The sequence below is a fragment of the Pristis pectinata genome, chromosome 24 (genome assembly GCF_009764475.1).
Source record: "Pristis pectinata isolate sPriPec2 chromosome 24, sPriPec2.1.pri, whole genome shotgun sequence".
Lineage (NCBI taxonomy): Eukaryota > Metazoa > Chordata > Chondrichthyes > Rhinopristiformes > Pristidae > Pristis > Pristis pectinata.
The window spans coordinates 1,654,857-1,682,462 of NC_067428.1; the positions used below are offsets into that span (position 1 = coordinate 1,654,857).

The window sequence follows — 27,606 nt, forward strand, 5'->3', positions numbered from 1 at the left end:
TGACTCAGATTTATAGATGTGCAATTTGCTGACCTTGTTCCCAGTCTTCTGGTCCTCAGCCCCATGAAGACGGAACGAATTAGTTTGCCAAAGGAAGCTGCATTGACAGGATCAAGCTTCTGTTCTTGGCAATGGCGCAGGTAATGGTTGTAGAGGGAGCTCCGTGGGAGACTAACTCCTTCAGCAGTCTCATAATTATCGAGAAGCCACTGAAGCTGTGTTGAACAGAAGACACGTGTCACTCATCCAAGCTGTAAAATTAGCCTAAACCAACTTCTATATACCCGGGTTACTTGTCAGCTCAAAGTAACACCTGAGGTCACAAAGCTAAGAATTACATGATAAACATTGAAAGCATTGACTGGTACTGCATTAACAAGTGTTTTCTCTAAAACCCACTTTCAGCAAGCTTTCCTAGTTCAAATCACATGGGAATCAAGAAAGAGATACACACTCAGATGTTTGCATGGGGAAATTGAGATGATTTGTCTTGGAGAGTACGTAATCTTTTAAATAACATTAGCTACTTTGATGTAAATTTCCACTCATGTATCATATAGAGAAAAATTTGCAGAGACCCCGCTGTTATAAGACTATTGAACGGCTCCCTAGTATGATAAGATGGACTCTTCACCTCACAATCTACCTCGTTATGACCTTGCACCTTATTGTCTACCTGCACTGCACTTTCTCTGTAGCTGTGACACTTTACTCTGCATTCTGTATTGTTTTAGCTTGTACTACCTCAATTCACCGTGTAATGAATTGATCACAAGATCACAAGACAAGGGAGCAGAAGCAGGCCATTCGGCCCATCGAGTCTGCTCCAAGGAAAAGGGAAAAAAGAAATGAGAAATGGGGAATGGGGGAGAAAAAAAAAACCTATTCTAATCCCAATTTCCAGCCTTATCCCCATATCCCTTGATATCCTGACTATTCAGATATCTATTTATCTCCTCCTTGAACTGGCCTCCACTGCTGTACGTAGCAAGGAGTTCCACAAATTCACCACCCTCTGGCTAACGGTATCTGTACAAATGGTATGTAAGTCAAGTTTTTCACTGTACCTCGGTACAAGTGACAATAATAAACCAATACCAATTCCCTTTAGGGGATTTTGCATTGGCACTTGTTTCATAACATTGGCAGATGGGAACAATATTTGAAGAAACAATTCTGCCAAACAAAAACTCACCCTTCTTGACTGCAACCACTCCAAAACGTCAACAGACCTACCGAGGGACTTTATGATGTCTGTGTGAGGGTTGACCTGTCAGTGCACTATGTTGAGAGTCACAGTGAAAACCCATTACAGGTTTCATTCATACCAGAAGCAACAGTCACATTTGGCTGTTAGGATCCATCTGCCTGAGACACCACTTTGATAGAAACCTCCAAAGATTCACGACTTCCTGGGTGAAGGAATTTCTTCTTGTCTCAATTCTGAATAGCTGACCGCTTACCATCAGACTTTGACCCCTATTTTTGATATCCCTGCATCCACTGCGTCAAGCCCCAGAAGAATTTTGTACGTTTCAGTAAGATCACTGCTCATTCTCCGTGGCCCAAGCTACTCAATCGCTCCTCATATGACAAAGGTCAATCTCAGCAATCTGGTGAACCTTCATTCTCTCCATCACAACTTTATCCTTCCTTAGATAAGGAGACTATATCTGCACATATTATGCAGTGATGCGGACCTACCAATATAATTCAGTAAGTGGTCTTTATTGTCATACTCCTGGAATAAAGCCAAAGTTCCATTTGCCTTCATAGCTGCTTGCTGTAGCTGTATGTTAACTTTCAATGATTGGTCCCTCTGAACACCTACTGCCTTCAGTCTCATCCAGTTATAAAATACTCCACCTTTTTTTCTACCAAAGTGAACAACCACATGTTTTTCCACATTATATTCCATCAGCTGTGTCCTTGCCTATTCACTCAACCTGTCCGTGTCTCCCCGAAGCCTTGTGATGCAGGTGACTTGCTATGTAGCTTTGTATCGTCAGCAAACATTGCACTTGACCCTACCATCACTGATATAGATTATGAACCACGGGAGATATAAAAAATCCCAAGAGGACTAGGATAATAATTTATTGGAGGGTTGATAGGAAAACTGTTAATGGAGATACTCACATGGCTGTTCAGCAGAGTGCTTTTATGAGCTGTGATCCCTTCAGATTTCTGGAGGTTTTCAATTGCCATTTCAATCTAGTGGGGCAAACATAACGTTTCAGATGAAATTGCACAAGATCAACGTAATTAACCATCTACTTTGCCTTTATTCTGACTGACAAAATGTGTAACAGAAGTAAAATGCATAAATTACATTTTAAAACTATCCAGGATTGACAATGAAATCCTTCTTTGAGGAAAAATATTGATTTTATTGTTGCCCTAAAGAACAGATGGTGCGTTGAAAGAACGTAAGACATGAGTGGATTCTTCAGCCCTTTCCAGACCATCTGTGGCCCAAACTCCCAAGGGTCTACCCAGCCAAGAGCCAAGAATGGAGGGGAGTTTATCAACATAGGTAGCACACTTCAACTGAGGGACTGTGTTTCATGCAGGTGTCCTTAAATCCATTCCTCAGCCTTACTACCACCCCAGATCAATTGAAAAATTAACAGGGCGTCTGAAGCAGACAATACTCCTGCTTAAGTTCTAAACTTGACTGAGAGGAATTTCAGGCACAAATTCAGGGCTTTATCTCCCACATCTGAGAACGAGGACAAGTTGTAACCTCAGATGCCATGAGGTGACCATCTTTAAGAAAGGGAACCCTGTATTAGAGTAATATGACAGCAAGAGTAGAAAATGAGGTGGCCAACAAATGGTCTTCAGACAAGGGGCGATTTTAAATAATAATGTGCCTGTACTATAATTACATCTCTTTGCATACCCATTTACTTAAAAGATGAGAATCAGATAAATAAGCTGCAATATCAAACACTACAAAGGCCAGGATCCTGGTGAACTGGTAGGAAGCAGAGGACTTCAGGAGAACAAAGGCAGCTTCTAGAACTGGGCAAACAGATGTGGAATAAAATGTAATGCAGAGAAATTAAAGCATTTTGGCAGGAGGATTAATTAATGGGAAAGTGAAAAACATGAAGATGTATGTACATCCAGAGGGAAGTACGTAAAATGTTTCCTTTTAAATCTGGTCCCTGATCTTTGTGAATGATGTTACAGTGCAGTGGGTAAGGTGGGAGGCACAACAGGTATGTTACCCAGTTAGAAATCCAGAGACCTGAAATGAAATTCCCTCACCATGGCAGCTGGGGAGTAAATTCAGTTTAACAGTGAAAACCTAGTTATTGGTGATGACCACAAAACCACCAGACTGTCATTAAAACATATCTGGTTCACTGATGTCCTTCAGGGAGGAACCCTGCCATGCTGACCTGGTCTAGCCCTGAAATGGCTTAACAAAGCACTCAGTTTAAGGGCAAGTGGGAATGGAAAATAAGTGCTGGCCTTGCCAGTAACACCCAGAGAAAAATGAATCAATAAAAAGACAAGAGGGGGCGATGACTTAAGCATAAAATAAACTGCTAGAAGAACCCAGCAGGTCAAGCTGCATCTGTGGAGGCAAAGGGATGCTTGACGACACAGGTCAAGACCCTGCACCAATATCCACAGATGCTGCCTGACCTGCTAGGTTCTTCCAGCAGTTTGTTTTTTTGCTCCAGATTCCAGCATCTGCGGTCTTTGTGGTTCAGGGATGTTGACATCCTTAGCACTGGGGGAAAATGATAATTTAGTTTCCCTATCGATCGCCATTGATAGTGATTTTCTCATTATAGCCAGAAAAATAATGTATATTATTCATGTATTTCATGATTGCAAATTAATTAATTAAAAATGTGCATTTTTTAACAAAATCAAATCAAAATTCTTCTTCAAATAAATTATCTTTAGTCTGGAACTTTGGATCTGGGGTGCACTGGGCTAGGAAGCTTTGTACAGTTGCTTGGATGGTCATTTTATGAAATCAAAGAAGTCTGCCTCTGAGGCATAAAAATTAAAAAGGTAAAGGCAAGAGAGCAGGGAACAGTCAGTAGGAGACAGATGTGCCCACGTGCATCTTGAAACAAATAGGGAAAGGGGAACGGGATTAAAAAGGAGAATACTTTGAGAAAAAAAAATTCATAAAGATATTTACTTACAGGTGTATTTGTTTTGAAGGCTATCTGATCATTATCTATACTCAAATAGCACAAGCAGATTACTGAAGTTGGCTACATGAGGATTACAAAAGTGGTTCCTTCACTACCCGCCTATGTCCTAACCAGATTTCAAACATTCCACAGCCAACACTTGGCAAATTCCTCACTGTGATGGTTTGGTTTATTGTCTCCAGTACCAAGGCTTCCAAAGAAAAGCAGTCACTCTCCTGTGTAAATCCACTATAAATGAACCAGCAGGGCAGCAAAATCAAAAGTATCTCCCGGCTTCCCAGAATACTGTAAATAGAGCCTGAAACATCTCCTCATGCCACTTCAGCTGCGGGGAGTGAGTCAAACAGGAATTCACAATCACTTCAACAAAGCAAGTTTCTCACAGTTCCAGGTGACGGGCGAGTAGCATGAGACAGTGGATGCCTGGAGTTGTCCATCGAACCTCCGTGGATTAGATATGTTCCACCACTGCTTGAGATGATCTGACTTCCTCCCACCTCCATTGCAATGCCGACGGTTCCCACCATATTATGAGATGGCACCACAGTGGGCGAGGATACGACCGTGGTCACTTGAACAGCACTTCCTGGTGACTCAAAGTACGAGGCTCCAGGATTCTGTGCATAGAGTTGGGTTTCTGGGTATGAGTATGCTGCACGTCTAGAAAACAACAAAAAGAAACAAGGAGAATGATAAAAACGGCCACAGGAAAGATGATTGAATGTGGGATGGGGGAGGGTGCTGAAGGCAGAGGTGAAGTAGTCACACAGCATGGAAATAGGCCATTTGGCCGACCACATCCATGCTAACCAGTGGGCTCCCATCCCATCTTCCAGCACTTGGCCCACAGCCCCCTATGCCTGGGCGATTCCAATGCTCACTTTAGAACCGTCTTAAATGCTGTCAGTGACTCTGCCTCCACCACTCTCTCCAGCAGTGTGTTGCAGGTACTCACCGCTCTCTGGGTGCAAAAGGTCCACCTCAGATCCCCCTAAATCTCTTCCCCCTTACCCCTTACCCCAGATCTGTGTCCTCTAGTTTTATCAACCGCTGGCATGGGGAATAGTTTCCAGCAGTCTGCCCTCATCATTTTATACACCTGTCATGTCCCCTCGAACCCCCTCTGCTCCAGGGTAAACAATCATGTCCTTTCTATTGTTACGGACTCAGTGAAAGTCCCTTTAAGATAGAGTGTGTGTGTATGTGTGTGTGGGGCGTGCTTACGTCAATAGAAGATAAAGGACGTAATGACGTTGTTGAAGAAGCCAGAAGGAGAGAGAGAGAGAAGGGAGAGAGACACCAGCCTGCTTGTTTTCTCTATCGATGGATGAGAAACAATAACTGTGTTTGCCACTGAAATTCATGTATGGAAGTTGGAAGTAATCCGGTGGAGTTCACTTTGTTGCTGACCTGTAGAAGGAAACAGGTATTTGTGTGTGGACGACCACGGTTCGGATGCTTTTCGGGGTGAGGAAGTCACTACCGAGTAAACATTGAAGTGTCGTTTGGGTTCCATCGTGGAACATTTGGATTTCGTATTTACTCTCCCTATGTTCTCTACACCTACGTCTTATCTTCTGACAACGGTGGTTGTTGAAGAAGCCCTTGCTCATGTTTCACCTTATGGCTTGCGGAACTGAACTTTAAGAACCATTCCGGAACTTGGAGTTTGGGACTTTGTCACACACACACACACGACGAGTTTAGTTTTGGGGTTAACGTTCGAGGTTTAACATTTTTGAATTCTAACATACTAACATTTTTACTTTTATTTTACGTATTATCATAAGTAGTGATTAATAAAATAGTTTTTAAACACTGAATCATGCTCAGTGTGTTTCTTTTGTTGCTGGTTCGTGACAAAATTGGAGATTCGTCCGGGATAGTTCCCAAGGTTAACGAGATTCGTCCAGGATCCAATCCAAACATTAACGAGTGTCATCTGGGATCGTTCCCCAGATTGACGAGATTTGTTCGGGATTCAATCCAAAGATTTTTGAGGGAGGTCTGATAAATTCTTTTTAATTGGCTTGTGTGTGTGGAAACCAGCAGCAATGGATATTAAGGCATTTTTGGAGTGACCAACCCAAAAGGGATTGGAGGTGGCGAAAAAGGATGATTTGATAAAGATTGCTACAAGGTTAAACCTTACAGAAGTAAAGCAGTCTATGAGAAAGGCAGATATTCAGAGACTGATAGCTGGCCATTATGTGGAAAAGGTGTTTGAGAAGGAAGTGTTAAAACAGTTTCCTGGCAGTGAAATAGCAATTTCTGAGGCACAGTTGCAGCTGGCAAAGATAGAGGCTGAACGAGAGCAAACCCAATTAAAGATAGAGGCTGAATGAGAACAAAGGAAATTAGAAGCTGAACGAGAGCAAACCCAGTTAAAGATAGAGGCCGAACGAGATAAATTAGAGGCCGAACAAAAGATAACTCAGATGAAGATAGAGGCTGATCTAGCAATGAAGCAGATGGAATTGAAGAGGATGGAGCTGGATAGTGAGGAGAAGGAGAAACAGAGGCAGCATGAGTTACAAATGAAGCGTAGGAGTTCGGAATCTGATTCTGATGATGGTTTTTCAGCCAGCAGGGAGGTTCGATTAGTCCCTCCGTTTGAAGAAGATCAGGTTGATCAGTATTTCCAACATTTTGAAAAGGTTGCTGTGAGTTCAAACTGGCCAAGGAAAGGATGGGCTCTTATGGTACAGAGTGTGATTAAAGGTAAAGCTCAAAAAGCTTATTCTGCTTTGTCTGTTGAGGATGCAGCTGATTATACCAAGGTAAAACAAGCTATTTTGAAGGCCTATGAATTGGTCCCTGAGGCTTATAGACAAAAATTCAGAGACTTGAGGAAATCTGCAGATCAGACGTACATGGAATTTGCCAATGGAAAGAGAATATGTTTTGAACGATGGTGCCTGGCTAAAAATGTAGATGGGGATTATGATAAATTGAAAGAATTGATACTAGTGGAAGACTTTAAAAGATGTGTTCCAGCTGAATTAACAACATATTTAAATGAAAAGGCAGTGGAAACTTTACAAGAAACTGCTAGGTTGGCAGATGATTATGCTTTAACCCATAAATCCAAATGGGGACAACCTAAAACCTTTCAAAAGAGTTACAAGGACAATCCAGGTAAACTGGAGATTAAATTGGGAGGTAATCATAAAGGAAAGGATGAAAAGAAGCCAGGGCTGGAGAAACCTGTTGAGCGTACTTGTTGTTACTGTAGGAAACCTGGCCATGTGATATCTAATTGTGCCCTTTTGAAGAAAAGGAAGGAAGCTGTGCCCAATGCTTGCTTTCAGGCAATTAAAAATCAAAAAGGTTTAGGAGATGCTGTTAAAGATCAGTCCTTGCAAGAGGGAAAAGCGGAAAAGTTGGAGGAGGTGAGAAAAGAATTCCGTTCGTATGTATCAGAGGGTTTTGTTTCACTGAATGACGAGTCACCCCAGGTGCCAGTGAAAATTCTTAGAGATACTGGGGCTAGTCAATCTCTCTTGCTGGACAGTGTTTTAAATTTTGGTGAAGAAAGTGACACTGGTGAGGTAAATCTAGTGCGAGGCGTTACAGATGACACCATATCTGTCCCTTTACACAGGGTGATTTTAAAGTCAAAGTTCGTAGAAGGACCAGTCGAGATAGGAATAAGACCTAGGTTGCCAGTGGAAGGAGTTTCTTTGTTATTGGGAAATGACCTTGCAGATGGAGAAATTGTTCCTGTGGTACGGTTAACGACCAAACCAAGGATTGATGAGTCTGAGAATGATCCAGATGTTTACCCATCATGTGCGGTGACTCGAGCTAGAGCTAAAGAATTAGCCAAGACAGACAGTCCGATGCAGTCTGATGTAGTTCCTTGTGACAGTCCTGAACAGGAAGAAAATTATGATGCCTTATCTGAGACTTTTCTGTCTTCACTGGAGGATCAACATCCTTATAGTGAATCTGAATTTAAAGATTTGTCTTTGTCGAGGAAGGATTTTATGGTGGAACAGACAAAGGACCCTGAGTTGACAGAATTGAAAGAAAAAGCACTCTCATGTGAGGAGATTGAAAAAGTGCCAATTGGATATTATGTCAAAAATAGAGTGTTAATGAGGAAATGGCGATCTCCTCATGTTCCTGTTACTGAGGAATGGGAAGTTATTCATCAGGTTGTTGTTCCAAAAGTTTATAGGGATGAGATTTTAAACCTGGCCCATAGTATGCCTTTGGGTGGTCATTTTGGGGTGAATAAAACCGTAGGGAAGATCTTGAAACAATTCTATTGGCCTGGTTTGAGAAAAGATGTGGTGATGTTTTGTCGAACCTGCCACACATGTCAGATGGTAGGTAAACCAAATCAAAAACCCCCTGTGGCTCCGTTGAAACCAATTCCTGCTTTTGGGGAGCCCTTTTCGAAGGTGATTGTGGACTGTGTTGGTCCATTACCAAAGTCTAAGACTGGAAATCAGTATTTGTTAACCATCATGTGTGCCACTTCTAGATTTCCAGAGGCAATACCCCTTAGAAATATTAAGGCCAAGACGGTGTCAAAGGCTCTTGTAAAATTTTTTACCTTGTTTGGTTTGCCAAAAGAAATCCAATCTGATCAAGGTAGTAATTTTATGTCAAAAATTTTTCAACAAATAGTCTATGAGCTGGGAGCAAAGCAGATTGTATCATCTGCATATCACCCAGAATCTCAAGGAGCTCTGGAGAGATTTCATTCTACTCTCAAAAATATGCTGAAGACTTATTGCTTTGAAAACACAAAGGATTGGGACGAAGGTATCCATTTACTTTTGTTTGCCGTTAGAGAATCAATCTAGGAGTCAATAGGATTTAGTCCGTTTGAGCTTGTATTTGGACATAGGGTGAGAGGACCTTTGGAATTGTTAAGAGAGCAATGGGTTAATGAGGAAGTGCACTTGAGTCTTTTGGACTATGTCCAAAAATTTAAAACTCGGTTGGAGAGAGTCTGCCAGCTAGCGAGAGAGAATTTGAAAACCAGCCAGATAAGAATGAAGACATATTTTGATAGACGTGCTCGGCCTAGGACATTCGCAGTGGGGCAAAAGGTGTTGGTATTTTTCCCTAGCCAAAATAATCCCTTGCAAGCTCGTTTTTCTGGACCCTATGTTATTGAATCTCGAGTGACTGATCTAACATATATAATCAAAACACCAGATAGACGCAAGAAAACACAACTCTGTCATGTAAACACGCTAAAACCTTATTATGAGAGGGATTCAGTTGTGGCCTTGGTGGATGGTGTAAAGGTTGTTTCTAGAATGCCTGATGTTGATGTTGAGGAAGGCCAATTTAGACCAAATATTGTTCCCTCGAAACTAAAAAAACCAAAATATCATGAAGAACCTTGAAACGAAGTTGGACCATTTACAAGTTTCACAAAAACAACAGATGAGAGAATTAATTTTAAAATTTAAAAATCTGTTCCCAGATGTTCCAAACAGAACATCGATAATTACCCATGATGTTGATGTTGGGGATGCAAAACCAATCAAACAACACCCATATCGAATGAATGTGGAAAAAAGTAAACTTGTTGATCAGGAAATAAAGTACATGTTGGAAAATGATATTATTAGACATTCAACTTCAAATTGGAGTTCGCCCTGTGTTATTGTACCTAAACCTGATGGAACTGTCAGATTTTGCACAGATTACAGGAAAGTGAATGCTGTAACGAAGTCAGATGCTTACCCTATTCCTAGGGTGGATGATTGCATAGATAGAGTGGGAAAGGCAAAATTTCTTACAAAGATTGACCTATTAAAAGGGTACTGGTGTGTTCCATTAACAGATAGAGGACGGGAGATTTCAGCCTTTGTAACCCCTTCTGGATTGTATGAATACAATGTTTTGCCATTTGGAATGAAAAATGCTCCGACAACATTTCAAAGAATGATTAATTCAGTGATTCATGGGTTAAAACATACAGATGCCTACATTGACGACTTAGTGACTGGGAATGATACATGGGAGGATCACATCTCTGCGTTAGAAAGATTGTTTGAAAGACTGTCCAAGGCTAACCTTACAGTTAACTTGGCTAAAAGTGAATTTGGCCATGCCACTGTGACGTATCTTGGTTATGTTGTAGGTCAAGGCAAGCAAGCTCCTGTTCAGGCAAAAGTTCAAGAAATATCTGAGTTCCCTATTCCCACAGGTACGAGGACTGTTAGAAGATTTTTGGGAATGGTTGGATATTATCGAAAATTTTGTAAAAACTTTGCTGATATTGCTCTTCCTCTAACTAATCTTCTGAAGAAGGGAGTAAAGTTTGTTTGGACAGATTCTTGTCAAGAAGCATTTAAGAAGCTGAAAGCCATTTTATGCTACCATCCTGTGCTCAGAACACCTGACTTTGAAAAGCCATTTTCATTAGCAGTAGATGCCAGTGATGAAGCTGCAGGAGCTGTGTTGTTGCAGAAGGGTGACCTTGATGATATTGACCATCCTGTAGCTTACTTTTCAAAGAAATTTAATGAGCATCAAAAGAATTATTCCACCATAGAGAAAGAATTACTGTCGCTTGTTTTAGCCTTGCAACATTTCAGTGTATATGTTTGCACCGCTCAGAAACCATTGACTGTGTATACAGATCATAACCCATTGGTGTTTCTGAGCCGAGTCAAAAACAAGAACAGAAGGCTGTTAAACTGGAGTTTAATTTTGCAAGAGTTTGATCTCATGATAACTCACATTAAAGGCAAAGATAATGTGATTGCTGATTGTCTTTCCCGATGTTAAATGGGAAACATGTATCTGTACTAATCTGATAGTCTGTAGTTGTGTAGCATGATAATTATTAACATTACTAACTGTATGCGCGGTTAAATTTTTCTTGGGAAAATTTTTTTTTAGGTGGGAGGTGTTACGGACTCAGTGAAAGTCCCTTTAAGATAGAGTGTGTGTGTATGTGTGTGTGGGGCGTGCTTACGTCAATAGAAGATAAAGGACGTAATGACGTTGTTGAAGAAGCCAGAAGGAGAGAGAGAGAGAAGGGAGAGAGACACCAGCCTGCTTGTTTTCTCTATCGATGGATGAGAAACAATAACTGTGTTTGCCACTGAAATTCATGTATGGAAGTTGGAAGTAATCTGGTGGAGTTCACTTTGTTGCTGACCTGTAGAAGGAAACAGGTATTTGTGTGTGGACGACCACGGTTCGGATGCTTTTCGGGGTGAGGAAGTCACTACCGAGTAAACACTGAAGTGTCGTTTGGGTTCCATCGTGGAACATTTGGATTTCGTATTTACTCTCCCTATGTTCTCTACACCTACGTCTTATCTTCTGACAACGGTGGTTGTTGAAGAAGCCCTTGCTCATGTTTCACCTTATGGCTTGCGGAACTGAACTTTAAGAACCATTCCGGAACTTGGAGTTTGGGACTTTGTCACACACACACACACGACGAGTTTAGTTTTGGGGTTAACGTTCGAGGTTTAACATTTTTGAATTCTAACATACTAACATTTTTACTTTTATTTTACGTATTATCATAAGTAGTGATTAATAAAATAGTTTTTAACACTGAAAAAAAAAATTTTGTCACGAACCAGCAACAAAAGAAACACACTGAGCATGATTCAGTGTTTAAAAACTATTTTATTAATCACTACTTATGATAATACGTAAAATAAAAGTAAAAATGTTAGTATGTTAGAATTCAAAAATGTTAAACCTCGAACGTTAACCCCAAAACTAAACTCGTCGTGTGTGTGTGTGTGACAAAGTCCCAAACTCCAAGTTCCGGAATGGTTCTTAAAGTTCAGTTCCGCAAGCCATAAGGTGAAACATGAGCAAGGGCTTCTTCAACAACCACCGTTGTCAGAAGATAAGACGTAGGTGTAGAGAACATAGGGAGAGTAAATACGAAATCCAAATGTTCCACGATGGAACCCAAACGACACTTCAGTGTTTACTCGGTAGTGACTTCCTCACCCCGAAAAGCATCCGAACCGTGGTCGTCCACACACAAATACCTGTTTCCTTCTACAGGTCAGCAACAAAGTGAACTCCACCGGATTACTTCCAACTTCCATTCTTCAACAACGTCATTACGTCCTTTATCTTCTATTGACGTAAGCACGCCCCACACACACATACACACACACTCTATCTTAAAGGGACTTTCACTGAGTCTGTAACACTATAGTGTGGTGACCAGAACTGCCGGCAGGACTCCAGCTGAGGTCTGACCAATATTTTATAAAGTTGGAACATAACCTCCCTGCTTTTGTATTCAATGCCCCAACTAATGAGGCCAGTCTCCCAAATGCTGCCTTAACCACATTATCTAGCTGTGCTGCTACCTTCAAGGATCGTTGGACTTGTACACCAAGGTCCGTCCCTCTGTTCTTCAATACTCCCTTAGACCCTAACGTTCATGGTACGTGTTGTATCACCTCACAGCTATCAGGATTAAACTCCATCTGCCATTTCTCAGCCCATTTCACCAACACATCAACATCACCCTGGAGCCTAAAACCACCCTCCTCACTGTCAGGAACATCGCCAGTCTTTGTGCCACCTGTGAACTTACGGATCGTGCCTTCCACACCCACACCCACCCACACACCCGCACCCACACCCACCCCCGCACCCCCACCCACATCATTCATGAACACCACAAACAGCAAAGGTCCCAGCACCGATCCCTGTGGAACACCAGTAGTCACGGGCATCCAATCACAGAAAGAACCCTCCATCACCCCTTCCGTCTCCTATTGCCAAGCCAATTTTGGAACCAATTTACCAACTTACCCTGGATCCCCTGGGCCCTGACTTTTTGGACCAGTCTTCCATTTGGGACCTCGTCAAAGGCCTTACTGAAGTCCATGTAGTCACATCTACTGCACTGCCCTCATCAATGCAACTAGTTACCACTTCAAAAAATTCAGTCACATTGGTCAGACAGGATCTGTCCCTGACAAAGCCATGCTCATTGCCTCTGATTGATTTTTTTTGAAGCAGACAAAGTGTATTGCCTTTTGAAGTGATCATTAATCCTGTTCTCCCAGAATTTTTCCAGGACTTGCTTACTACTGATATTAGGCTCACAGGTCTGCAATTATCAGACTACTTGCTGTCCTTCTTGAAAAAAGGGACCACATTTGCTGTCCTCCAGTCATCTGGTACCTCACTTGTGGCCAGTGAAGATGTAAAAATCTCAGTCAGATCCTCAGCATTCTCCTCTCTTGCCTCCTATAGCAGTCTGGGATACCTCTCATCTGGCCCTGGGGATTTATCCACCTTTAAACCATCCTTGGCACTGAGTACCTCCTCTTTATTTATGGAGACCTGCACTAGAATTTCACCTTCTCCTTCGCTGAATCCTCCAACGACAAAGTCGGTTTCCTTGGTGAATACCAATGAAAAAATTCATTTAGCACTTCATATATCTTAGACTTGCTGCCTAGAGGAATTACTGGTTGGAGATGTGGTCAATCACATTATTGTTTTAAATCCATTGTAATATGTTTTAAAATACAACTCCGTAGGAGTATTAAACAACACTCCACAATAGTACAAACAATTTTTAACATATCAATATCTTATTGGGTGCAAGTCAGTGTTATGAAATCTTGATTAAGACTTACATAGAGTGGCGCAAATCACCATATAAATAGAATGAGTTTTGCCCCAACCTGTATTTCTGTCTGTTAGTCATTAGTAGAAAGATTTACATTTTCAGCAATACTCTTTGATGTCCACAGAACCAACTAAAGCTACAACAGGAGGCATTTTTTATTCCCTCACAGAAAGAATAACATCAGGTTAACAATTTGGTTCATTCAAATAGTTTAAATAAAACAACAGAGTGGAACCTCCATGGGATGAAGAAGGTAAGTCCACTCATTACACTGACGTGTCGCAGCTGATGGAGTTTACAGCTGATGCTCAGACTGAATGGTCAAACTTCAGCTTTTAGCAAAAATATCCAAGACTATGCTGCGTACCAATTAGAGGGGCAAAAACTCTTAAGTAGTATCTTAAAAATTAAAGTATAAAAAGAGAATAAACTAAAATATAAAAAGGGAAGCATATTTATTCAAGTTATTTCTCTTCTGTAGGAGGGAAGAGGGCCTGACCACCCTACCGGTCCACACACCTTGTGAATTTTATGCTCACTTAGGATAAGGTACAACATTATCACCAATGTGTGGACATTCAGTTATCACTTGTCAGCCAACCCAAGATGAGAATGCATGTGATCAGTCACTTTTGATATCACCTTCCCTACATGATCATCATGTGCCTTCTCTGTCTCTGGTCAGAGGCTGGTGGGCTCATGCCTAAAGCTTCCCTTTGTGCAGTTAAGGCCTTCATTAGTATGGTGACGGCACCAGAACAAATTACCGCAGTCCTCCAGTGGCCTTCTATCTCTTAACCCGTGTACTGTTAACTATCTCCATTGTCTGCATGAAACAACTGGGATACATTATTCCCACCAATATCTTGTCTATGCACCCCATGTCAGGTTCTTGTCCTGATTTAGGCCTCTGGTTACCATGGAGACAACCTTAGGGGCTACTCTGGAGTCATCCACATTGTCTGGAAACAGTCCTGGAGCTAGCTCTGTTACCTCCGCATACATTATCACAAAGCTTGCTATGGTCATGTAGTTCCCAGAGACAATGGCGTTATCGCCAAGAGGACATTCCAGTGGGCTGCTAGTTTCCGATGTCACACAGCTACAGATACCAGGGCTGACTTGTTTGTTGGGAATAGAAATACGTCTCAGGCTACAGTGTCTACAGTGTGACATGAGTTATTATTTTCCCTGTGTCCATGACTGTACCACTTCAAGCCTCTGTGCTAATTCTTTGAAACCACCAGCACCGATCTTCCCCAATGTCCGAGCTAACTTTGGACAGCAGAACTTTTAGTTAAAGGAGGAAGGCAACCAGCAACACCTAATGGCAGCATCCTGCAACTGCACACAGGAATCTCCAGCATATCTCATGCACAGCTCAACTGTTACCAGTCAGTGGTCAGAAGACCTTTAAGTTTTACAGAGACAATTATACAAATACTAGCAGAATGACCTGCTGACATTTTATCATGATTGAGAACATTTACACATCCCTGTTCAATGTTATTCATTCGTATACATTCTTCTTGCTTTCATCTTAGCCAGTGATTTGCTTCCAGTCTGGTTTCATGGCTCCGTGGTGGCTAATCAGGTAAGTGTGGAAATCACATCCAGTTCTGTAGATGGGGCAGGATCGTGATTGATGGGGTAGGTAGGGGTGGTCTACTCCTTCCGCCGCTTACACAGGGCCTCTGTGTGCTGCAAACCGAGGGAGGAGATTTCAGTGCCAACCTGGATGCCCTTTCTCCACGTTGTGCTCATGGGCCAGAGGGTAAGGACGTTGCATTTTTCAAGCTGGATTTGAGCACATCCTTGAATCTTCTCCTCTGGAGGTCTGTCCTGTATCAGAGCATCCGTTTCTGGAGTCCAGTGTCAGGAATACGAACAGCATGAACTGCCCTGACTGGGTGTGATTAGGACCACAGTGCTGGGATGTAGGCCTGGGAGATGACCCTGGTGTGGTTCACTTATCTATGCACATACAATGGCAGCTTCCAGTGGCTGGAGGTGGAGTCATAGATAGAAACAGGCCCTTCGGCCCACTGAGTCCACACTGACCATCAACCACACGTTTACATTAATCCCATTTTTATTCTCCCTACATTCTCAGAAACTGCCCCAGATTCTACCCCTCACCTACACATTATGAGCAACTTACAGTGGACGATTAACCTACTAACCCACAGGTCTTTGGGACGTGGGAGGAAACCCACGTGGTCACAGGGAAAAAGTGCAACCTCCACACAGACAGCACCTGAGGTCAGGATTGAACCCGGGTCTCTGGCGCTGTGAGGCAGTGGCCCTACTAGTTGCGCCACCGTGCTGTCCAAGTGTACAGGTCTCAAAAGTATATCAGAGGGCAATAGCAGCAGACAACATAGCAGGACTGGTACACAAAAACAAGGAGCTTTTCTCCATTTATACCTGACATTGGCCTTATTACATTTCTTCAAAATCATCATTCAATAATGAATTTTATTCTTTTTCAATCTTTTTATTAAATTTCAAATTAATACACATAGCAATAGTGATTATACACATGGTGCGAGGAGATCGGGATTACAATAATAACGGTTGACATATATAAACACAGGGAGTAAAATATATAATCCGAACCTCCCAATCTCTTACTAAATGAACATGATACAAAAGAATTTGAAAAGAAATTTGATTATATGAAAAGAGAACGCCAAAATTAAAAAATAATACTAAGCAAAAGCAAACCAAAAACTTCAAAAAAAAAGCTGGACTCTTATTTCTTCAGTTGAAACAACATTATTATGTTGTTAGCTCTGCTCCTCTATATTCTATTACACATCTTTGACACTGAACGTTTAGCACTGTCTTCCATGCACACTGCAAACCTGGGACTATTCACCAAGGTGCCTGAGCAAAATCTGCATTCTTACTGCCAACCACATGACGTGGAGCAAGGAAATCCTACAAAGTGGCAGGGCTGCTGATAGGCCAGAGGACTGGGAAGCTTTTAGCATTCAGCAGTGAAAAACTAAAAAGCTCATAAGAAAGAAGAAAATTGATTTTTAGAGAAAATGTGTAATATCGAAACAAACTGTAAGAGTTTCTATCGATATCTAAATAGGAAGAAGATGACTACAGTAGGTGTAGGACCTCTAGAGATTACGATATTGTTGGAATCACAGAAACACGGTTGAGGGAAGAGCAGGACTGCGCTCAATGTTCCAGGGTAGAGACATTTCAGATGTGACGGGGGTACAGAAGAGTAGGGGTGCTGCACTGCTGATCAGGGAGAGCATTACACCAGTGCTCAGGGAGGAATTCCTGGAGGGATTGGCCAATGAGACTGTCTGGGGAGAACCTGGGAAGAAGAAAGGGGCAATCACCTTGATAGGGTTGTACTATAGGCCTCCCTATAGCCAGGGGGAATTAGAAGAACAGATATGTAGGCAGATCGCAGAAGGGCATAAGAACAATAGCACCGTACTAGTGGTGGGGATTTTAATTTTCCTAACAATGACTGGGATTGCCTTAGGGCAAGGGACTTAGATGGGGTGAAGTTTGTAAAATGCATCCAAGAGAGGTTATTGAAGAAGTATGTAGTGAGTCCCACCAAGGAGGGGACTGTACTAGGCCTGATCGTAGTGAATGAGGATGGAACGAAGTGATAGAAGAACTTGTGCAGGAAACGCGGCACAGTAGCGTAGCGGTTAGTGCAATGTTATTACAGCACCCGCGATCGGGGTTTGATTCCCGTCGCTGTCTGTAAGGAGTTTGTACATTCTCTCGTGTCTGTGTGGGTTTCCCCCCACATTCCAAAGGCGTACGGGTAGGTTAATTTGGGTTTTTAAAAAAATGGGCAGCGCGGACTCGTTGGGCCGGAAGGGCCTGTTACCACGCTGTAAATAAAATTTAAAAAATTTAAAAAACCTTTGGGAACTGTGACCATAGTTCGGTAAGCTTCAAGGAAAAAGATAAGGTTGGTCCTCAATATAGGGCCTTAAATGGGGGGAAAGTGGATTTCAATAGTGAAAGACAGGACCTGGTGAAAGTAGATTGGGTGTGGCTACTGGAGGAGAAAATAATGTCCAATAAGTGGGACATGTTTAAAAGTGAAATAGTAAGGGTAAGAAGCAGAGTTGGTAAGTTTAGGGAATTTGGTTAACAAAGGATATTGAAGGTTTGATCAGGGAAAAGAAGGAAGCGTGTGTCAGGTATAGGAAATTGGTACTGAATGTCCTTTGAGGTTTATAGGGGATATAGGAGAAAACTTGAGAAAGAATTTAGGAAGGCAAAAAGATGCATGAAGTGACCTTGGCAAATAGGATTAAGGAGAATCCTAAAACCTTTTATAAGTGTATTAGATGAAAGAAGGTAGCAAAGGAAGAGTGTGTCCTGTCAGAGACCAATGGGGTGGTCTATGTGTGAAGCCGGAGGATATGAGTGAGGTCTTAAATGAGTACTTCTCATCGGCATTCAGCAGGGAGAAGGATGTGGAGGCTGGACAGCTAACACTGATATTCTGGAGCATGTCTCTATCAGGAAGGGGGAAGTGTAGAAATATTGAAGCAGATTAGGCTGGATAGGATCTATCCCAGGGTGTTCAGAAAATCAAGGGAGATTGCTGGGGGTCTGATGGAGATTTTTGTGTCTTCATTAGCCAAGGTACTAGGAGTGGTTAGGAGGAGTCAGCATGGCCTTGTGCAGTTTTTTTTTTAAGGAGGTAACTAAGAAAATTAACAAAGGCTAAATTCCAGAAGGGTACCACGAGGTTGGAGAACAGCCACTGTGACTCCCTTGTTCAAATCTGGATGAAGACAGAAAGCTGGGAACTATAGGCCAGTTAGTTTATTAATGGCAAGATGCTCGAGTCAGTAAGCAAAGCAAAAATAGCTAATCGTTTAGCAAAGTTGTATATAATCAAATCTAATCATCATGGTTTTATGAAAGGTAAATGAAGAACATTGTGATTCTGCAACAGGAGATGGGATGAAAACCAGGCAAATGGAGTTTAATGTGGCGAAGTGTGAGGTCATGCACTTCAGTAAGAGGAATCAAAAAGTGGATTATTATCCAAATGGAGACAGACTGCAACTGAACAAAGTTCAGAGGGATCTAGGAATCCTCATGCATGAGTCACAAAAAGTTAGCAGGCAGGTCCAACAAGTAGTTAAGAAGGCAAAAAGGGAGGAGTTGGAGTTTCAGAATAGGGAGGTTTTGTTCCAGTTTTACAGGGTGTTGGTGAGGCCACACCCAGAAAACTTAGCACAGGTTTGGTCCCCTCATCTAAAAAAGGATGGAGTAGCATTGGAAGCAGTCCGAAGGAGATTCATCAGGCTAATTTTTGAGATGAGGAGGTTGTCCTATCAAGAGAGGCTGGACAGTTTGGGTCTGTGTTCCTTGGAGTTTGAAGCAATGAGGGGTGACCTGATTCAAATATAAAAGAATCTGAGGAGACTTGACAGGGTTAACGTTGAGATGTTTTCACTAGTGGGGAAGTCACTAACAAGGGGCATAGCTACAAGTAAAAGGGCCTCTCATTTAAAACTTTGAGGTACGTAGAAATTTCTCTCCAAGGGCAGTGATTTTCTGGAATGTTCTGTCTCTTGAGGGTGGTGGAGGCCAGATTATTACATGTATTTATGATGGAGATCAGGGAATTGAGAGTTATGGGACCTGGCACAGAAGAGGAGCCAAGGCCAGTGTAGATCAGCCATTATAATATTAAATGACGGAGCAGGCTTGAGGGACCCGGTGGCTACTCCTGCTCCTATTTTCTGTGCGTACAATCTAGCCTGACAGTTAGTAAGTTACAAATGGAATTGTTTTTGCACATTAGAGTTTGGTTAGTCCCCATCAGTGCAGCATCACATTGAAGGGAGCTGGCCTCAGACACATTTTACTTCCATCTTCAGTCTCCTATCTAGTTGAACTTGTAACAAATCTCAGAAAAATTAGCTCACAGAGTTACAGTAATTCTCTGTTTACCTCTATGATTTTGAAATGTTGATCATAAGCAACTATGGAAAAGGATAAGGAGTAATCAAGTTAAAATACCTAAGAGGAGACAAGATACAGGGGAAGGTCTGGCCAGGGTAAACCAGAGTCAAAAATTGACAGGTAAAACAATAATAAAACAGTGGGTTGCTTTTAAAAAGATCACTAAATATATTTCTAGGGATAGGTAGGGTAACAAAAGTCAGTGTTCCCTGAATGACTACAGAGATAGGGCACGAGATGTGTGACAGAGGACAGGTTGATAAGGCAAGCAAAGATCAGATAGAATGCAATAAAATTAGGGAGAGTGAAACGGGGACAGAGAGGATTGACTGGAAGCCAACGTGAAAGGAAAGACAAAAGCCTTGCACAGTCACTCAAACTGTAAGATTGCTAAAGGTGGGGAAGGGCAAATTTGGGCCCAGAAAGGGATTCTAGAGGAAGAAGAGATGAACAAAGAAGGGGCTGCTGTGAAGTAACAGTAAGCGATGAAATAGATGGGATATAAAACAAGCTGAACACCAGTATGGATGAGGTACAAGAAAAGCTGGCTAAACTTAATTAAGACTCCAGGTTTGGATAGGACAGGCAAATTATGCGTTGCCAGAATAGAGATTTGCAAAGATTACATCCTTGGTCAAAAAATGATGAGGGATAAGCCCAAAACCACTACAGACCACAGATCAGTCAGTCTAATTTCTAGTGGGGGATTTCTAGCAGAGTGAGAGGTAGCAGAGTGTTCTGGGCTTTGGCTCAAGGGGCTTCGGTGTAAAGGGGTGAGGAAAGGTAGGTGACTTGAGTTAAGGAAGGGGTACGAGTGCGGTTTCCTGTACTTGGTGTCAGATGTGGGAGTTCCCGGAGTCCCCCTGCCTCCGGGAGGGCTACATCTGCACCCGGTGTGTCGAGCTGCAGCTCCTGAGGGACTGTGTTAGGGAACTGCAGATGCAGCTCGATGACCTTCATCTGGTCAGGGAGAATGAGGAGGTGATAGAAAGGAGTTATAGGCATGTGGTCACACCGGGACCACAGGAGTCGGGCAAGTGGGTCACAGTCAGGAGGGGGAAGGGGAAGAGTCAGGTACCAGACCCCTGTGGCTGTACCCCTTGACAATAAGTACTCCTGCTTGAGTACTGTTGGGGGAGAGAGCCTACCTGGGGGAAGGAACAGTGGCAATGTCTCTGGCACAGAGCCCGGCCCTGTGGCTCAGGTGGGTAGGGAAGGAGTGAGGAGGGCACTAGTGATAGGGGACTCTATAGTTAGGTGGGCAGACAAGCGATTCTGTGGACGCAGGAAAGAAACTCGGAAGATGGCTTGCCTCCCAGGTGCCAGGGTCCGGGATGTTTCAGATCGCGTCCAAGATATCCTGAAGGGGGAGGGAGAACAGCTAGAGGTCGTGGTACATATTGGTACCAACGACATAGGTAGGGAAAGGAATGAGGTCCTGAAAAGAGACTATAGAGAATTAGGAAGGAAGTTGAGAAGCAGGACCGCAAAGGTATTAATTTCCAGATTATTGCCTGTGCTAAGCAACAGTGGGCATAGGAACAGAATGAGGAGGAGGTTAAATGCGTGGCTGAGGGATTGGAGTGAGGAGCAGGGATTCAGTTTTCTGGATCAGTGGGGCCTCTTTTGGGGCAGGTATGACCTGTTCAAAGAGGACGGGTTGCACTTGAATCCCAGGGGGACCAACATACTGGCGGGGAGGTTTGCTAAGGCTACTGGGGAGAGTTTAAACTAGAATTGTTGGGGGCTGGGATACGTACTGGAGAGACTGGGGAAGAGGTGTTTGGCTCTCAAATAGAGGAGGCTAGGAGTAAGTACCATAGGCAGGTGATAGAGAAGGGACATGTTCAGACAGGCTTGAGATGTGTCTATTTTAACGCAAGGAGTGTTGTGAACAAGGCGGATGAGCTTAGAGCTTGGATCGATACTTGGAGCTATGATGTGGTAGCCATTACGGAGACTTGGATGGCTCTGGGGCTGGAATGGTTGATTCAAGTGCCGGGTTTTAGATGTTTCAGGAAGGACAGGGAGGGAGGCAAGAGAGGTGGGGGAGTGGCACTGTTGATCAGAGATAGTGTCACGGCTGCGGAAAAGGTGGACATCATGGAGGGACTGTCTACGAAGTCTCTGTGGGTGGAAGTTAGGAACAGGAAGGGGTCGATAACTTTACTGGGTGTTTTTTATAGGCCGCCCAATAGTGACGGGGTTATCGAGGAGCAGGTAGGGAAGCAGATCCTAGAAAGGTGTGAGAATGACAGAGTTGTTGTGATAGGGGATTTTAATTTCCCAAACATCGACTGGCATCTCCAGACAGTGAGGGGTTTAGATGGCGAGGAGTTTGTTAGGTGTGTTCAGGAAGGGTTCTTGACACAGTATGTAGATAGACCTACAAGAGGAGAGGCTGTGCTTGATTTGATATTGGGAAATGAACCTGGTCAGGTGTCAGATCTCTCAGTGGGTGAACATTTCGGTGATAGTGATCCTAATTCTATCTCCTTTATGTTAGCACTGGAGAGGGATAGGAACAGACAGACTAGAAAGGTGTTTACTTGGAGTAAAGGGAATTATGAGGCTCTCAGGCAGGAAATTGTAAGATTAAATTGGGAACAGATGTTCTCTGGGAAAAGTACGGAAGATATGTGGTGAATATTCAGGGGGTATTTGTGTGGAGCTCTGCATAGACATGTTCCGATGAGACAGGGGAGTCATGATAGGATACAGGAACCGTGGTGTACAAAGGCTATAATAAATCTCGTCAAAAGGAAAAGAAAAGCATACAAAAGGTACAGAGAGCTAGGTAATGTTAGAGATCTGGAGGAGTACAAGGGTAAAAGGAAGGAACTTAAGAAAGAGATTAGGAAAGCCAGAAGGGGACATGAGAAGGCCTTGGCGGCAGGACTAAGGAAAACCCCAAGGCATTCTACAATTATGTGAAGACTAAGAGGATGAGATGCGAAAGGATAGGGCCTATCAAGTGCAGCAGTGGGAAAGTGTGTATGGATCCGGAAGAAATAGCGGAGGTACTTAATGAATACTTTATGTCAGTATTCACCACGGAAAAAGATCTGGGGGATTGTAGTGGGGACTTGCAGCAGCCTGAAAAGCTTGAGCATGGAGATATTAGAAAAGAGGTGGCGCTGAAACTTTTGGAAAGCATCAAGTTAGATAAGTCGCCAGGACCGGATAAGATGTACCCCAGGTTGCTGTGGGAGGTGAGGGAGGAGATTGCGGCGCCTCTGACGATGATTTTTGTGTCGTTGATGGAGACGGGAGAGGTTCCGGAAGATTGGAGGGTTGCGGATGTTGTTCTCTTATTCAAGAAGGTGTGTAGGGACAGCCCAGGAAATTATAGGCCAGTGAGTCTTACCTCAGTGGTTGGTAAGCTGATGGAGAAGATCCTGAGAGGCAGGACTTATGAACATTTGGAGAGGTATAATATGATTAAGAATAGTCAGCATGGCTTTGTCAAGGGCAGGTCCTGTCTTACGAGCCTGATTGAATTTTTTGAGGATGTGACTAAGCACATCGATGAAGGGAGAGCAGTAGATGTAGTGTATATGGATTTCAGCAAGGCATTTCATAAAGTACCCCATGCGAGGCTTATGGAGAAGGTGAGGAGACATGGGATCCAAGGAGACATTGCAGTGTGGATCCAGAACTGGCTGGCCCACAAAAGGCAAAGGGTGGTTGTTGAAGGGTCATATTCTGTGTGGAGGTTGGTGACCAGTGGTGTACCTCAGGGATCTGTAATGGGGCCCTTGCTCTTTGTGATTTTTACAAATGACCTGGATGAGGAAGTGGAGGGGTGGGTTAGTAAGTTTGTGGATGACACGAAGGTTGGGGGTATTGTGGATAGTTTGGAGGGCTGTCAGAGGTTACACAGGGACATAGATAGGATGCAGAGTTGGGCTGAGAAGTGGCAGATGCAGTTCAACCCAGATAAGTGTGAAGTGGTTCATTTTGGTAGGTCAAATATGTTGGCGGAGTATAGTATTAATGGTAGGATTCTTGGCAGTATGGAGGATCAGAGGGATCTTGGGGTCCGAGTCCATACGACGCTCAAAGTGGCTGCGCAGGTTGACTCTGTGGTTAAGAAGGCATATGGTGTATTGTCCTTCATCAATCGGGGAATTGAATTTAGGAGCCGGGAGGTATTGTTGCAGCTATATAGGTCCCTGGTCAGACCCCACTTGGAGTACTGTGCTCAGTTCTGGTTGACTCACTACAGGAAAGATGTGGAAGCCATAGAGAGGGTGCAGAGGAGATTTACAAGGATGCTGCCTGGAATGCGGAGCATGCCTTATGAAAGCAGGTTGAGGGTACTCGGCCTTTTCTTCTTGGAGAGACGGAGGATGAGGGGGGACCTGATAGAGGTGTATACAATGATGAGAGGTATTGATAGGGTAGATAGTCTGAGGATTTTCCCCAGGGCTGAATTGGTGGCCACAAGAGGACATAGGTTTAAGGTGCTGGGGAGTAGATATAGAGGAGATGTCAGGGGTAAGTTTTTTACTCAGAGAGTGGTGAGTGCATGGAATGGGCTGCCGGCAACGGTGGTGGAGGCGGATACGATAGGGTCTTTCAAGAGACTGTTAGATAGGTACATGGAGCTGAGTAAAATAGAGGGCTATGGGTAAGGCTAGTAATTACTAGGGTAGGGACATGTTCGGCACAGCTTTGTGGGCCGAAGGGCCTGAATTGTGCTGTAGTTTTTCTATGTTCTGTGTTCTATGTTCTAAACACCCAGAATAAAGTCACTTGCACAAGTATGTATTGATGAAAGTAAGCATGAATTTATTAACTGGGGAAGTTAATGTTTAACTAATTTAACTGAATGTTTGATGAGGTAACATAAAGGGTTAATGTGGGCAGTGCAGTTGATGTTGTTATATGGCCTTGTTATATGGGCATTGAGTATAGAGGTTGGGAGGTTATGTTGCTGTGTAGAAGACACTGATGAGGCAGCACTTGGGAGTACTGGATGTTGCCAGGACTCGAGGGACTGAGTTATAGGGAGAGGTTGGACAGGCTGGGACTTTTTTGCTTGGAGAGTGCAAGACTGAAAGGTGACCTTATAGAGGTGTATAAAATCATGAGGGGCATAGAGAGGGTGAATGCACTCAGTCTGTTTCCCAGGGTTGGGGGAATCAAGAACCAGAGAGCCTAGGTTTAAGGTGAGAGCAGAGAGATTTAATTGGAAATTGTGGGGCAACTCTTCTTTTAACACAGAGGGTGGTACGTATGTGGAATGAGCTGCCAGAGGAAGTGGTTGAGGCAGGTGCAACATTTAAAGGGTACTTCAACAGGTATGTGGATAGGAAAGGTTCCGAACACAGGTAAATAGGACTCGCTTGTATGGCATCTTGGTCGACATGGACCAGTTGAGCCAAAGGGCCTCTTTCCGTGCTGTGTGACTCTCAAAAGACAATTGACAAAGTATCAAACGGTAGGCTTGTAAGCAAAATTGAAACCCATGGAATAGGAGATTCATTGACAGCATGGACATAAAATCAGCTTAGGGATAGAAAACAGAAAGGAGCGGTGTAAAGTTATTTTTCAGGCTGGGGGAAGGTATGGAGTGGGTGTATCCCAGGAACTGTTACCAGGGCCACTGCTTCTCTAGATTTGCATTTATGGCTTAGGTGCAGATGACCCTAAACTGGGAAGTGTAGTAAATAGTGAGGAGGATAGGTATAGATTCTGACAACAGATGGAATGGGTGGGCATGGATAAGGTGAAATCTAATACAGGGAAGTATAAAATGATACATTGTGATTGGAACCACAAGAGGAGGAAATATGGAGACAACACAAAGATCGGTGGTGTTGTGGATAGTGTGGAGGGCTGTCGAAGCTTACACAGGGATATTGATAGGATGCAGAGCTGGGCTAACAAGTGGCAGATGGAGTTCAATCTGGAGAAGTGTGAGGTGGTGCACTTTGGAAGGACACACTCCAAAGCGGAATACAAAGTAAATGGCAGGATTCTGGGCAGTGTAGAGGAGCAGAGGAATCTGGGGGTTCATATCCACAGATCACTGAAAGTTGCCACACAGGTGGATAGGGTAGCTAAGAAAGCTTATGGCATGTTAGCTTTCATAAATCGTGGGATCGAGTTTAAGAGCTGCAAAGTAATGATGTAGCTTTACAAAACTCTGGTTAGACCACACTTAGAGTACTGTGTCCAGTTCTGGTCGCCTCATTATAGGAAGGATGTGGAGGCGTTGGAAAGGGTGCAGAGGAGATTTACCAGGATGCTGCCTGGATTAGAGAGTATGGATTATGAGGAGAGACTAAGGGAGCTAGGGCTGTTCTCATTGGAGAGGAGGACGACGAGGGGAGACATGATAGAGGTATACAAGATATTGAGAGGAATAGATAGAGTGGACAGCCAGTGCCTCTTTCCCAGGGCACCAATGGTCAATACAAGAGGGCATGGCTTTAAGGTAATGGGTGGGAAGTTCAAGGGAGACGTCAGAGGGAGGTTTTTCACCCAGAGAGTGGTTGGTGCAAGGAATGCGCTGCCGGGGGTGGGGGTGGAGGCTGATACGTTGGGCAAATTCAAGAGATTGTTAGATAAGCATATGGAGGAATTGAGGATAGGGGGATATGGGGGAGGAAGGGGTTACATGGTCTTAGGAGTGTTTGAAGGTCGGCACAACATGGTGGGCCGAAGGGCCTGTATTGTGCTGTATTGTTCTATGGTTCTATGGTAAAGAATGCAGTACTAAGGTGGGTGCAGATGTACGTGTTCAAATGTTCTGAGGTGGCAGAACAATGAAAAAACATTTTGAAATAAGACACGAAGACACAGAATCCTGTAATTTGTAATCCTGTGATGTTGAATGCAAATGTAGAGTAGTTCTTTTGAACCTCCGTAAAACATTGATACAGCCGCTACTGGAGTAATGTGTGCAATTTTAAGCATCACTTTCTAGGAATGATATGAGAGTCTTGTAGAAGTTGCAGAAATAAACAAATAGAACAGTTCCAGGGAGTCAGGAGATTGGATAGGTTGGGACTATTTTCCTCGAAACAGAAAGGATTGAGATGATTCAAATTATGAGGAGTCTAGACAGAACTCAGACAGAAACTCTTCCTATAGCAAAGTCAGAGGACACAAATTTAAGATGATTTGCATAAGAAGCAAAGAAGATTTTATGATGAACAGTCTTTTTAGTGGTGACCTGTAACACACTGCCTATAATGGTGGTAGAAGTAGATTTAACTTCAAAACAGAATTGGGGGAGAACCTCAAGAAAAGAGGATTCGTGGTGCTACAGAGAAAGAACTGGGAAATGGGACTAACTGGATTTTACTTACAAAAGTCTTAGCCAGTCTCAATGTGGCAAAAGGTATATTCCAGTGCCCATCCACATCACACCGATGACCAATGCTTTGCCCAAAGGCAGCAGTTACAATTCTTTTCCTACTTCACAGCAATAAGAATATGTCTACTCCTTTGCACCATAATTATTTGAAAAAGCATGGGAATCCATGGGCTACCTACTGAGTGGTTCTTGCATTGCCTTATCTGTGTGCTTAAGCAATACTACTATGGCTTCAAGACTCCAGTTGCACCCTTACTATATGGCAAGTCCAGATACTACAAGGCTGGAGAGGGAAATATTGGTTTGTTCCTGCACTGCTCCTTTAACACTGCCAACATGTTGCTGTGTCAAGCCAACGATATATATCAGTGGGCCAAATGGCTTCCTGCGCAGTAATAATTCTTTGAGTGACCTCTATCCTTCCATTATTTCTGTGCAACACTATCCAGAGTGGCCTCCCCCAATTGACTCAAAGGCCAGCAACAAAGGAGAAGCAGAGTACA

The 27,606-nt window shown here is 43.2% G+C and overlaps 1 protein-coding gene across 4 annotated transcripts in view; it reads right to left on the bottom strand.

Moving 5' to 3' along the window:
* LOC127582631 (DNA-binding protein RFX2-like) overlaps window positions 1–27,606 on the bottom strand; it is a 113,524-nt gene that overhangs the window by 34,025 nt on the left and 51,893 nt on the right. For all 4 annotated transcript variants that reach the window (XM_052038098.1, XM_052038097.1, XM_052038095.1 and 1 more), the window contains 3 exons: window positions 4,571–4,847; window positions 2,140–2,214; window positions 34–215 (listed from right to left, as the gene is read on the bottom strand). In XM_052038098.1, the coding sequence (XP_051894058.1) occupies window positions 34–215; window positions 2,140–2,214; window positions 4,571–4,847 (534 nt within the window). The remainder of the gene's footprint in view (window positions 1–33; window positions 216–2,139; window positions 2,215–4,570; window positions 4,848–27,606) is intronic.